This window comes from Dipodomys merriami, unplaced genomic scaffold (assembly GCF_024711535.1).
Source record: "Dipodomys merriami isolate MVZ:Mamm:240054 unplaced genomic scaffold, mDipMer1.0.p SCAF_3, whole genome shotgun sequence".
NCBI lineage: Eukaryota > Metazoa > Chordata > Mammalia > Rodentia > Heteromyidae > Dipodomys > Dipodomys merriami.
This window is the reverse complement of record NW_027204492.1, coordinates 37,613,714-37,626,501: the sequence shown is the minus strand read 5'-3', so window position 1 is coordinate 37,626,501 and position 12,788 is coordinate 37,613,714. Positions and strand designations below refer to the sequence as shown.

General features: G+C 37.5%; 2 protein-coding genes across 3 annotated transcripts in view; one reads left to right on the top strand and one right to left on the bottom strand.

Moving 5' to 3' along the window:
• Col4a6 (collagen type IV alpha 6 chain) overlaps nt 1-1,828 on the bottom strand; it is a 302,319-nt gene extending 300,491 nt beyond the window's left edge. The window contains exons 1-2 of the mRNA XM_070039936.1: nt 1,599-1,828; nt 1,352-1,403 (exon numbers count right to left, since the gene is read on the bottom strand). Coding sequence (XP_069896037.1) covers nt 1,352-1,403; nt 1,599-1,609 — 63 coding nt within the window. The 5' untranslated portion in view covers nt 1,610-1,828. The remainder of the gene's footprint in view (nt 1-1,351; nt 1,404-1,598) is intronic.
• Nucleotides 1,829-3,192: 1,364 nt separating this feature from the next.
• Col4a5 (collagen type IV alpha 5 chain) overlaps nt 3,193-12,788 on the top strand; it is a 203,583-nt gene continuing 193,987 nt past the window's right edge. For both annotated transcript variants that reach the window (XM_070039934.1, XM_070039935.1), the window contains exon 1: nt 3,193-3,585. In XM_070039934.1, the coding sequence (XP_069896035.1) occupies nt 3,505-3,585 (81 nt within the window). In that variant the 5' untranslated portion in view covers nt 3,193-3,504. The remainder of the gene's footprint in view (nt 3,586-12,788) is intronic.

Genomic DNA, 12,788 nt, shown 5'->3' with positions numbered 1-12,788 from the left:
GCAAGATTCCTGGATAAATTTTAATTAATCAAACCCTGATATTTTCAATAAATGTAGATTGACCCTCAAGGTAACTCATATCTAAAGTTGCATCCTGGAAGAATCAGATGGAAAGTGCAGAGAGCTTTAGCTCAATATTTATTTATTTATTTTTTACCACATTGAATAAACTTAAGCTGATGTTCTAATTAAAGGGTTCCAAAATTTTAGAATTCAAATTTTCTGGCATTATTCTTTCTTCCTAAGAGAAATCATTTCACCTCACTATTTTATTTTTGAATGATATCATATGCAGAATAAAACTACACATTTTACATAAGTGTATTATGTGATTGTATAAAGTTGAATTATGGCTTAAAATTAGTACTTAAATATTGAAAATGACAATCAGTTGAAATGATCAAAACCAATAAGACAAATATTTCATTTATTTATCTGCTATCTATATAGTAAATAACTTTGGTTATTATTTAAAAGAAGATCTGTGAAACAGTTCTGAATATTTGAAAAATATCACATTTGAACTCAACAGTCAAACTATTTCTACAATAGTAAATAGCCAATGCCCTGGAAACCCATAGTATCTCTGATTATTTGAATTATTTGACACACTCCACTTTTGTGATATTACCCTGGTAATTCCATTGGGGTTTTTTTTTTTCACTTTCTGAGATCCATTAAGCTATTCTTGAACATTTGTCTATAAAAATTCCTTTGCCCACAATCTCTAGATGATTTGATGGATATATCTAAACAGTTGTTGAAATGTTAAGTTGTAAGATTTTTTATATACTTAAACACTTCAATTTTTACCTATTGATGGTGTAAAAACATGAGTAAAAGGAAGCATCATATAGGAATTGAACATCATCTGTGGTTCCTGGTACATTTGGAAGCACTTGCAAGCAAACCTTAAGTTCAATTTCCATAAATTTTATGGCACTCCTTGGTACTCACCTCCCACTCCTAGCTTATGTGTCAATTCATATTTTTGTAGACTAGGGAAAAATTGTATTTCTTTTGTTTTGCAGATCGATGCAGAGGAAATCATCAGATGCAAGTAATCAGAAGTAATCCTAAATTCTCGGGAACAGAAATGTGTGGATATTGTGTTTCTACTTTTATTTTCCCAACGCACTGAGGAGTTCAGGAAGATGCCTGTGTCCCAAGGACATTGCCTATGGTGATTGCTGTTCCTCTCCATAAACTATATTCCCATTAGAAAAGAGAGTAGCATGAATTCCCTTTGGTGCAACACTCTGTATGCAAACCCCCAACACATACACAAGAGGTGGAGAACGGGGAAGGGAGGCTCAAAGGGGGGAGGGACAGGGGTCAGAAGAAGACTTACTGCTTTTGCCAATTCTTTGCTCAGACACAAGGAAACTAGGAGCAGCCAGAACCTGCAAAGAGAAGGAGGGTAAGTAACATGGGCTTTCGAGATTTTAGGATCCTGTGTCTGTAAATAGCACTCTCAACTCCTTTTAGGTGCTTGCTCCCACTTTCTATGGAATGACAGAAGTACAAGTATAGCCCCGGTCAGAAAAAGCAGCACAAAATAGGAAGGAGAAGGGGGACTCCAAGCAATGTCAGCTCACCCTGGGTGCATGCTTGCGGCTCCTCCAGAGCTGGGTCCGGGGAGACTGCTAAGCGGCTCCTCGGCGCTGGCTCATAGGGACTCCGCTGATGCTTGGCGGCTGTTTCCTTGTTCAGGACAGGGTAAAAGGGAGAAATGGCTTAGTTTAGAAGAAACCAAAGTGAGCTTCTAGATAAGAAGTGTCCCAAAGGGAAACACGCTCTGCAGTGCCGCTACAACTTGCTGCACTCAGGAGATAGTTCCATGCGCCAGGAGAGGAAGGAATGGAGGGGGAAAGGGGAGGGGCTGGTTGCTGTCAATCACCCCTCCCTACCTTTGGGCAGCGGGTGTCTTTTGGGCACTTCTACCACACAACTATTTCCAAGTGTTTAACAGCTTTAAGCTCAGGCCTCTAGAGACTTGTACACTAGGATCCAAGCCAGTAAGCATCACTCTTCCCAAAATCTTTTTGTGAAGTCACACATGAATAACTAGGCATACTAGTGCATACACAAATAGCCCTAAAGTTCCCTTAACACAAGCCCCAACGCATACAACGCTATTCAAATCTCACATTTAAGCACTTGCTACAGTGGCAGGGGTCTCTGGAGTTGTACATCTGCTTATTTTAAGCTCAGTGGAACCTCAGGATGAATGCACCCATATCATATCCAAAAACATAGAAAAACTTTAAAGTGGTTAATCCCAGGGATTGAGATAATAGAAATGCTCTGAATAATTATTTGCCCAATGTCTTAAAAGACTCTCCAAGAAGTCTCCACAAAGTTATTTTCTGGATCTTTTGCTACTGTAATAATCGATCAGAAATTTCAAAGTAAAGTTCAAGTGTACCTTATTCAGGAGATAATGAATCAACTGCTTTTAACTCTACATATGAATTTCCAATTAGGTGTTTATGTTCCTTCTAAGAAAAGTGTAGAAAAGTTAATTTCCTGTTATAAATCCTACTAAAACACACCTATGAGCATCAATATATTTTATATTAGGTCAATATACACGCATATATTTATTATAACCTTCAACATAGATGAATAAAAATATGAATGTATTATAAAATATTCAACTATATAATGTTTACTGAAGTACTTATGTCCCTCCACATATGAAATCTTCTCACTCAGATATATGTCCATGTTCTTACTTGCTTTATAAATACACATTTTCAAATCTTCATGCCTCTACAATGAAAATGTCCTGTAAACAACCTGAAGGAAAAGACTAGCAGCACAAAGAACAGCGACCAAAATTTGTTTCTAATGATTAACAATAAAACGCTCAGCCTGTCTGAGATCCATCCGCTAAAAAATAGTCCCATCCCAGGTTTATTTATAACTGGCTTTAATATTCACACTAATGAGCGTGGGACTAGACTGAGACGAATATTATGCACGGAAGGTATAAGAACGAATAAGAAAAGTTTCCTGGTTGAACTGACAGTTTTCAGTCAACTGGCCTAGAAGTTTCCCTCCCCCAAATAACTGAGCTTTAGTCCCTTGCAGGTTGCAGAGTCCTCCCTCAGCAGTGGCGGAGTGATACTCAAATTCCCCAGGGCTGTGAGGGGAAGGGGGGGTCGAGCGAGGGAAGTAGATCTGTGGGGCAGAGCACTGAAAAAGTTCGCAAGTCTAAACGCCAGAGAAAAGTGCTCCTGTTTAACCCTGCTTCGGGGAGGGGAGGGGGGAAGGGAAGAGCAGCTTCTTTTCCTTCCTTTTCTCCCCTCTCTCCAAATCTCTGTATACTTAAAAAACTTCTTTCTCTTTACTCAAGTGGACCTGCACAATTGGGACACCCCTGCTTGTCGCTCTCTGGCTCTAGCTCTCTCCCAATAAACCCTCAAGATTATGTCAGTTGGCGAGAGCCAGTTGGGGACTTCGTGCGGGTGCTGAAGCAACTGCGGGAGGCGGAGAAGTATGAAACTGCGTGGAGTCAACTTAGCTGCCGGCTTGTTCTTACTGGCCCTGAGTCTTTGGGGACAGCCGGCAGAGGCTGCGGTAAGTTCTAACATCTTCCCCACCCCCGCCCAATCTCAGCATTCTCACACTGAAACCACTTCTGGTCCCTTTACCTTAAGGCTTGGTAATTCAAATTTGTTTTTACTTGTTTGGGAAGAAACATTATTTACAATGTTGGTGCAAGGGTGAATTTAAAGTATTTAGAAATAGCTTTTCTGGAGCTGAGGCTAGGGAAGAGTCAGAGTCTTGGTTGGAGGCATATATTACTGCCTCATTAGAGCCTGATGGATATTTAAATTTTTTTCTTGCCTTCCTTTGCTCTGGGGTATTTCCCTGCCCGCTGGCTAGCCTTTTCCCTACTTGTACTGAGCACACAAACACTTTAAACGTTACCTTAACTTTAATATTTTAGCACTTCTAAATTTAACCTTCTATCATAGTGTGAAGCACTGGCGTAAACTTCTCCTTTTCTTATTCCTTAAGCTATATAAACCTACCTTCACTTCTATGAACTAAAGCCTTTGACCTGAGTTGCCCTCAAGACATCCTTGCTATGCAAATACTAACACTAGTGTCAGGTGAAAGCTGATGGCCTCAAGCTTCAGGCCTTTTAGGTCTTTATTGTTCTTGTTTTTGCTTTGGGTTGATTGTTTACAGTTTGTTTTTTAATTCACAAAGGCACTTGAACAACCTAGAATTTTCAGAACACCTGTTTAAAAGGAGAAGTTTGCTTTTTCAAAGGACAAAGACTTTTTTTTTATTACAAGGGGTGAAAGATGAGCATGTGAAATGACAGAGCAAAAAATTCCACTTGGGTTTGGGAAGGTAGAATTAGTTTCTTAGTATATCTCTTCAAAAAAGGATCCCCACTGTTGTTCTGACCCATGAAAGGCAGATGTAAAGGAATGAATGAATTGCTATGTCACAAAATGTTCTAGCTTGGAGCCCATAATCCTTTATTTCACATAATCCTCCAAAGAACAAATGGATGGTGACAAACTAAGTGTTATATAGGAGTGATCATAATGAGTGGTTTAAAAATTATGACACCATGGTTTAGGCCTTCACATGGTCAAGTGACTATTCTTTATATACAGCTGCTATGTTGTAGCTTATCTGGGTCAATTTTAAAGTTTGTTGTCTACCTTTGCTATAATACTCATCATGCCCCAGATCTCTTTGTGCTCTTTTTGTTGTTCAGAAAGTATGTACTCAAGCAATAAGAACTCTTAAAATAAGCACAGCATACTTACTGCACCAAATCTACTGAAAAAAAAGCATACATGTCAAATACTTTAAACTATGCATGCTATCATCCAAACAGATAAGTGATTTAAATTGCTTTTTTGGTACAGAGGGAGTAAGGTTTGGCTGGTCAGGACTGCAGGCTGTTTGAAAAAACAGTGGAGCTATTGAAAATTGTTTCTTAAAAAAAAACCATCTTGGTACTCGTTGCTCTTGGCATTTGGCCCAAGGGCAAAGATTTTCAATGTTTCATTAAATATTTGTCTTTTTTTTCATTTGGCCTTGTTACTAATAATTGTGTATGCCACATTACTGACTATACTGGTGTATATGGTGATAGCACATGCCAATTCAGATCAATTTATATTAAAAATGAGACTTCTATTTATGATTGACAGAATTTAGGAGCAAGATTGTTCTCTTGGACTATTAAAATGTGTACCAAGGAATATTTTTTACTTCCATCTAACTTTGTGTTTATGTGCTGGTCCTGGGACTTGAACTCCTTGAGTTTTGTGCTCAAGGCTGGCACTCTACAACTTGAGCCACGGCTCCACTTCTGGTTGATTTTGTTAGTTAATTGGAGTTAAGTTTCACAGACATTTCTGCCCTGGCTGTTTTTGAACCATGTTCCTCATATCCCAACCCCTTTAGTAGCTGGATTACAGGGCTGAGCCACTGGTGCCTGGATCTGATATAACTTTTAATGTACATCTTATATCCCATTTTCCTGTCATTAAAATATTGTGCTACTGTTAAGACCAGTGATTTTCTTTTCCTGCTTCACACATAACTATCTTAGATGAAAGTTCCAATCATCTCAAAAATATGAATGGATCTGCTCAGTGCTGAAGATATTAGTGACCTTCTCCAGAGTGAATCTGGGTGGTGCTGGGGCTAGCTGTTGACAGAAATAGTCTTAGTATTGAGGCTTTTATATAAGGAAGAACATTTCTACTTAAGTTTGTCTTACTTTTTCAGGTACGTGATTTGTTTTACTTTTGAGTTTGTTTTACTTTTTCAGGTACATGATTTCTTTACAGCTGAAGTGATGCCAAATTTGGATATTACAAATATGTGAAAGAGCTTTTTGTAGGTAGTGTTGATTAGGTGGGATATGCTGAAGAGCTAGCAGCAAGAGAACATAACAGTTTTAGGTTAGAAGGGTTATTCATACTGATAAAAATGGCATTTTTATTAAGACACTTGCTCTGTAGCCCAGGCTGAATTTGAACTCATGATTCTCCTCCTTCAGCCTCTTAGGTATTGTGATTGCAAGAATGTGCCACCACACCCAGTAGTATAACATATTTTCATATTAAGAAGAATGTACTTCTACAAACTCAGTAAGCTATCACTTAAAATTATGCAAATGGTATAGATAGTATGCAAGATTATACTACTATTGCTATACAAATAGTTTTGTGTCAAATAGTTGCTATATTTCTCTAATTTAGACTTTGTATCTTGTGGCCTGAAAAAAATTTTTTTCCAGTAAGTATACTGTTCCATAGGAAGAATTTGCCATTACTGTCTTCATTGTCATTATTCATTACATTTTTTTTTTGTTGAGTGTGGGGCCTGAACTCTGGGCCTGGAAGCTGTCCCTCAGCTCTTCAGCTCAAGGCTAGTGTTCTACCACTTGAGCAACAGCACCACTTCTGGCTTTTTCTGCTTTTGTGGTACTGAAGAATCGAACACCAGGGCCTCATGCATGCAAGGCAAGCACTCTACCACTGAGCCACCTTCCCAGCCCTAATTTTTTTTTTTCTGTCAGTTGTGGGGCTTCAATTCTGGGCCTTAGCACTGTCCCTGAGCTCATCAGCTCAAAGCTAGCGCTTCACAGTGCCACTTTTGGTTTTCTGGTGGCTAATTAGAGATAAGAGTCTCCCGGACTTTCTTGCCCAGGCTAGCTTTGAACTGTGATCCTCAGATCTCAGGCTCCTGAGTAGCTAGGATTACAGGTGTGAGCCTCTAGTACCCAGCATCATTACGTTTTTTGAGTATGTTGTCATAGTGTGTGTGTGTGTGTGTGTGTGTGTGTGTGTGTGTGTGTCCGTTTTTTGAGTATGTTGTCATAGTGTGTGTGTGTGTGTGTGTGTGTGTGTGTGTGTGTGTGTGTGTGTGTGTGTGTGTGTGTGTGTGTTGCTGGAGATCAAACCCAGGGCTGGGTTCATACTAAGTACTTGTGCTTCATATTTAGTCTTCACAACAGACCTATACGGTACATTCTGTTCTTGCTTTGCAGATGACAAAACTCCAAATCATAGAAATTCAGTAACTTGCCAAAAATTATGTAGGTAGTAAGTTGTAGAGCTGCAAAATTTGAATTCACACAAGTTAATTCTAGCTTTTTTGTCCTTACAAACTTTTCTGTACTGCCCCCCGTGTATGAAGTCCACAGAGATTTGTTTAGTGTTCCAGAGTATTTGGATCTCTGATACCTACTTTTGGATACAAAATTGTAATAGAAAGGATAGTGGGAGTTATATCTCTTTCTGCAGAAGTTAGAAGCAGCAGCATAGCATAGTAGAAAGAACTTTGGGCTTTATTTAAAAGGTCAGTTTGAAATCTGTATCTTGCATATTGTATGGTTTTGTGCAGTAACAATATTAAAATTAGATTCATAAAGCAACTTTTACTTGTGGTAATTGAAGGAAAAAAATGTACCTGATGATATCTGATTACTTTCTTCCACAATACTTTAAAATATACTGAACTTTTCAGAAATGGTGTTGTAAAAAACAAGTGTGTATGGTAGAACTTTATTTTGGTCAGTTCAGTTTTGTTATTTTTACCAACTTACCTTACTATACCTAATTCTTTTTATTCAACTACCCATGTACCTTCAGTGTCTTTTATTGCAGTGCTGAGGATTGAACCCAGATCTTGTACATGCTAGGCAAGTGCTTTACCACTGTACTACACTCCCAGCTCTCTGTCTGTAGTCTGATGCATCTATTTTTATGTTTAACTGTTTTGTGATTACGTAAGAAGGTATACATTTTGTATACCTTTGTTGGTGTACATTGTTGATACAAGATTGAGACTCTTTACCTTGAGTTAACCCTGACAACTTGGTTAGGTAGTCTCAACCAGGTTTATCCACTATCAAGTCATTTTCTTCCCTTTGAGATTATAGATCTTATAAGACTATACAAGACAGTATTACGAGACAATACATATAATAGGTTTTCACATACTTTGCCCAGTAATTTTAGCATCTATTGATGATTCTTGTCTGAATAATTATTATAATGACACTTGCCAAAAGGTGATTTTAATTTTCAGTTTTTTCTATATTAAGTTCGACCATAGTAAACATCATTTTTCACTAATTACTTAAATGAATACACTTATATTTATGTATTTCTTTATAGTATACAATTAAATATTTTTATCCTATGGCTTATAATAAATTATGCTTTTATTACTTTTTTTGTGGAAATGACTTCAGACTTGACCAATCAGGGCCAAATTTGGAACTTGTACATGGTAAGCACTTAATTCTTCATATTTAGTCTTTACAACAGACCTATAGGATATGTACTGTTAATACTGATTTACAGATGAAAAATACACATCATAAAGATTAAATGATTTGGAAAATGTAGAGTCCCTTTACATTGATTTCTGTGTCCTTTCAATGTGTTTTAATTGTTTTTTTTTAAGCATCCCCTTACATTCTGGCACTACACAGTGTTTTAGTCTTATTTCTACTTTCCTTTCCCAGCCTTGGAATAAGCTATTTCTCCAAGGAACTCTGAATTAAAAAAAATTAAATAGTGATAGAAACTAAGATCTGGATGCTTGGTTTGCTCATTACCATTGTTGTGTCATTGTTTCAAAGCTAGAACAAAGAAGAAATACATGCATTTATACTTAAACACATAGTGTGTATATATACACACACATATGCACACACATACACACACATATATATACACACATATTTGGAAAATCATGAATTAATAATGATACCTCTGACTGAAGTTTGAGGACCACTGAATAAACAAACATCTTTGATCTATGATTATCTCACTCTTTCTGGTATATTCTTGGACCTGTTTTCTGGTCTTATCCAGAGTCTTTTTTTTTTTTGCCAGTCATGGTGCCTGAACTCTGGGCCTGGGCACTGTCCCTCAGCTGTTCAGCTCAAGGCTTGTGCTCTATCACTTGAGCCACAGCACCACTTCCAGCTTTTTCTCCTTATGTGGTGCTGAGGAATCCAACCCAGGGCCTCATGCATGCAAGGCAAGCACTCTACCACTGAGCCACCTTCCCAGCCCCTTATCCAGAGTCTTAAAGAGCTAGGATCCTAGAATTAGATCCTGACTGAGAGATATGTAACTTTGAATGAAATACCAACCTCTGAGTCTTAATTTTCTTGTTGTAAAAAACCCCACAATTTCACAGTTCATTTTGAGAATAAAATGAGAGGAACTATATGAAATATTTAGAAGAATATTTCATTGGGCTGGGAAGGTGGCTCAGTGGTAAAACGCTTGCCTTGCATGCATGAGGCCCTGGGTTTGATTCCTCAGCACCACATAAGCAAAAAGAAAAAAAAAGCTGGAAGTGGCGCCGTGGCTCAAGTGGTAGAGTGCTAGTCTTGAGCTGAAGAGCTGAGGGACAGTGCCCAGGCCCAGAGTTCAGGCCCCACTACCGGACCCCCCCCCCCAAAAAAGAAAATTTCACTATTAGCTTCCAAACTATTGCAATTTTTTGAGAGGGGTGGTGCTGGAGCTTGAAGTAGGTACTCTACCATTGTATCATTGAATTAAACCCCCAACCCTTTGACTTACCATTTCCTGAGACATTAATTCTTTGCCTGTTTTTCAAGACCTATCATGATCTCTCCCTTCATCTAACTTTCCCATTTTATACTAAATTTCACGGTATACTTCCGTCATTGTAGCTTTCCTAATCTGTTGAGCACCACATACATAATTTGGCTCTCTATACATCTCCATCCTGGTAAGAATTGTAAGAATTCCATGGATTCAAATCTTGTCTCAATTCCAACACAAAGTTTAATGTTTTAAGCAGATATTAGTTAAACAAATCCCAAGAACTGAAGAAATGTATTTATATTATTCTATTTCTACCCTCATGTATGTATGCTCTCCACAAAATTATTTTGTGATAGACATGATGGATAAAACTAAGAAATAGTCTGCCTTCATATGCAGTGTAGAATGCAAGTTACAATCCATGAAATGTTCTGTGAAATTTTTCCTTTTGTCATATCAATTGCTAATGATCATAATCCTTCTTTGAATATTTGTAATACTTAGCCCCATCTAGATTAGTGTCAATGTGCATTTGGTCTTACAATCATGTTATCTGTTCTAGCTTATGGACTATTTGCAGGAAGTAATTACATGTTTCTTCATCTAACCAGTTAATTATGTGTTGATTTTTGTATGATGACAAATAATACATGCTTAAAGTTGGGAAATCAGAAAATATAGAACAGTAAAGAGCAGAAAAATAAGAATCTGTTGATAATTATAAATGAGTTCTATTTCTTTTTTATGATTTTTTCTGCCATGTATATTAAATGCTTTCTTTAAATGCAGTCTTTTCTAAAATATATATTGGTAAATTATACTTTATACAATTTTATATCTCAGTGTTTTTTAATTATAGTTTTTTCATAGTCTTAAAATGCCTAGTTTTAAATCATTTTAACATTATTTCTGTATTTTTTTTGGTGCCAGTCCCAAAGTGAGCTTGAACTCAAGGCCTGGGTACTGTCCCTGAGCTTTTGTGCCCAAGGCTAGTGATCTACCACTTGAACTACAGTTCCATTTTCAGCTTTTTGGTAGTCAAGTGAAGAGAAGAGTCTCACAGGCTTTCCTGCTTGAGCTGTTTTCAAACCATGATCCTCAGATCTCAATCTCCTGAATGGTTAGGATTTTGGGCATGAATCATCAGTTGCCTGGCTTTATGATTTTATATTTAACCACATCACAATTTATTTTTCTGCTCACTTTTTTGATACAAAGTCTCATTTATGTAGTTGAGGCTGGCCTAAAACTAGCTACGTAGTCCAAGCTTGCCTCAAACTTGAAATACTCCTGTTTCAGCTTCCCAGTGTTAAAATTATGTCATGCACCACCAGGTCCAGCTACCTGTTCACTTTGGCAAAATATATTTTTTAAACTTAATATTTTTCAATATTATAATATGTGTTGCCAAGACCATTTTTTAGTCTGTATTTTCATTTTGTATCAGTACTTCCTTAATGGGGAGTAATAAGTTAAAGAATATCATTATTATTTTTTGGCAGAACTGAGGGGATTGAACTTCAGGGCTTTGTGCTTCCTAGGTCTCCACCCACTTTTGCATTCGTTACATTTGAGGTAAGGTCTTGCTTTTTGCCCAGGATAGCCTGGCTGCAGTCCTGCTTCTGCTTCCCTATGTCCTTGAAGATGACAGGTCAATGTAATTGTGCTTGCTTTGTAGCTGGGATGACAAACATTCACCACAAAGGCCTAATTGTTGCTTGAAATAAAATCTCAGGACTTCTGTGAATGAGCTGTCCTTGAACCATGATCCCTTGATATCTACCTCTCAAATAGCAAGGATTGTAGGCTGAGCTACCTAACCTGGCTATTGTTAAAGTCTTTGATAGACCATTCAGTGGACTGTAATGTTTGGAAAGAATATATCAATATCAATAGAGAAAATACGTTAGCTTTTCAATAGTTAATGCTAAAACTTCTTGGGTTGATAATAGTTTCCACTTTATAAAGGTCTTTCTTTTAATTATATTTACGTTAATTGAATATCAAAATTGTTCATACTAATAAAATGCCATTGGTATTTTGAAACATGTACATTATTCAAGGCAAATTAAACATATTTACTCAAACATCATTTTTTATGGTGAAAGTATTGAAAATCTGTTTGGAAGTGTGTGTGTGTGTGTGTGTGTGTGTGTGTGTGTGTGTGTGTGTTTGTGTGTGTGTGTGTTTGTGTGTGTATGTGTGTGTGTCCTGGTCCTTGAACTTAGGACCTGGTGTTGTCCCAGAGGTTTTTGCTCAAGGCTAGTGCTCTACCTACCACTTGAGCCACAACTCTATTTCCAGGTTTTGTTGGTTAATTGGTGATGAGTCTCCTGGAGCGGCTGGGAATGTGGCTTAGTGGTAGAGTGCTTGCCTAGCATGCATGAAACCCTGGGTTTGATTTGTCAGTACCACATAGACAGAAAAAGCTGGAAGTAGTGCTATGGCTCAAGTGGTAGACTGCTAGCCTTGAGTGAAAGAAGCTTGGGGATAGTGCCCTAAGTTCAAGTCCCAGGACTGGCAAAAAAAATTTTTTTAATAGAGTCTCCTGGACTTTCCTGCCTTTGAAGATCCTCAGATCTTAGCCTCCCGAGTAGGTGGGATTACAGGCATGAGCCACTGGTGTCTGGCTCTGGTTTGCTTTTTGAAATGTACAGGACATAATGGTTATCTCCCCATTCCTCTTTTTTCATCATTATTCCCAGCCTCTGGTAACCAATTTTCCTCTATGAGGTATGTTTTCTTAGAATCCATATATGAGTAATTTCTTGAAGTATTTGTCTTACTTAATTCATTTAACATAGGGGTTTTAATTTATAACCACACTGTCACCAATGACAGAATTTCATTCTTTTATGACTGAATAGTATTTCATTGTGTATATGGACAGCTTTCTTTGGTCCATTTATCTATTGAAGTTAACTTTTATGTACAAAGACTGTAAGGCCTTTAAGGTATTAAATAAATTTTCCTGAAGTAATACAGTTAATAAGTGATTGGGATAAGATTTAAAATAAGCCTGTCTGGCTCTTCAACTTGCTCATGAGACTTTCTTCATATCATTACCTGATAATATTGAGAAAAATGAAAGCTATATTGCAAAGTTGAATCATTCCTATTGGCCTTTTTGTAACCCATTCTTCTAACTAGTCGCTGGATTTGGCTCTTGTTTTACTTTTGGTGGTACTGCGGTTTGAACTTTAG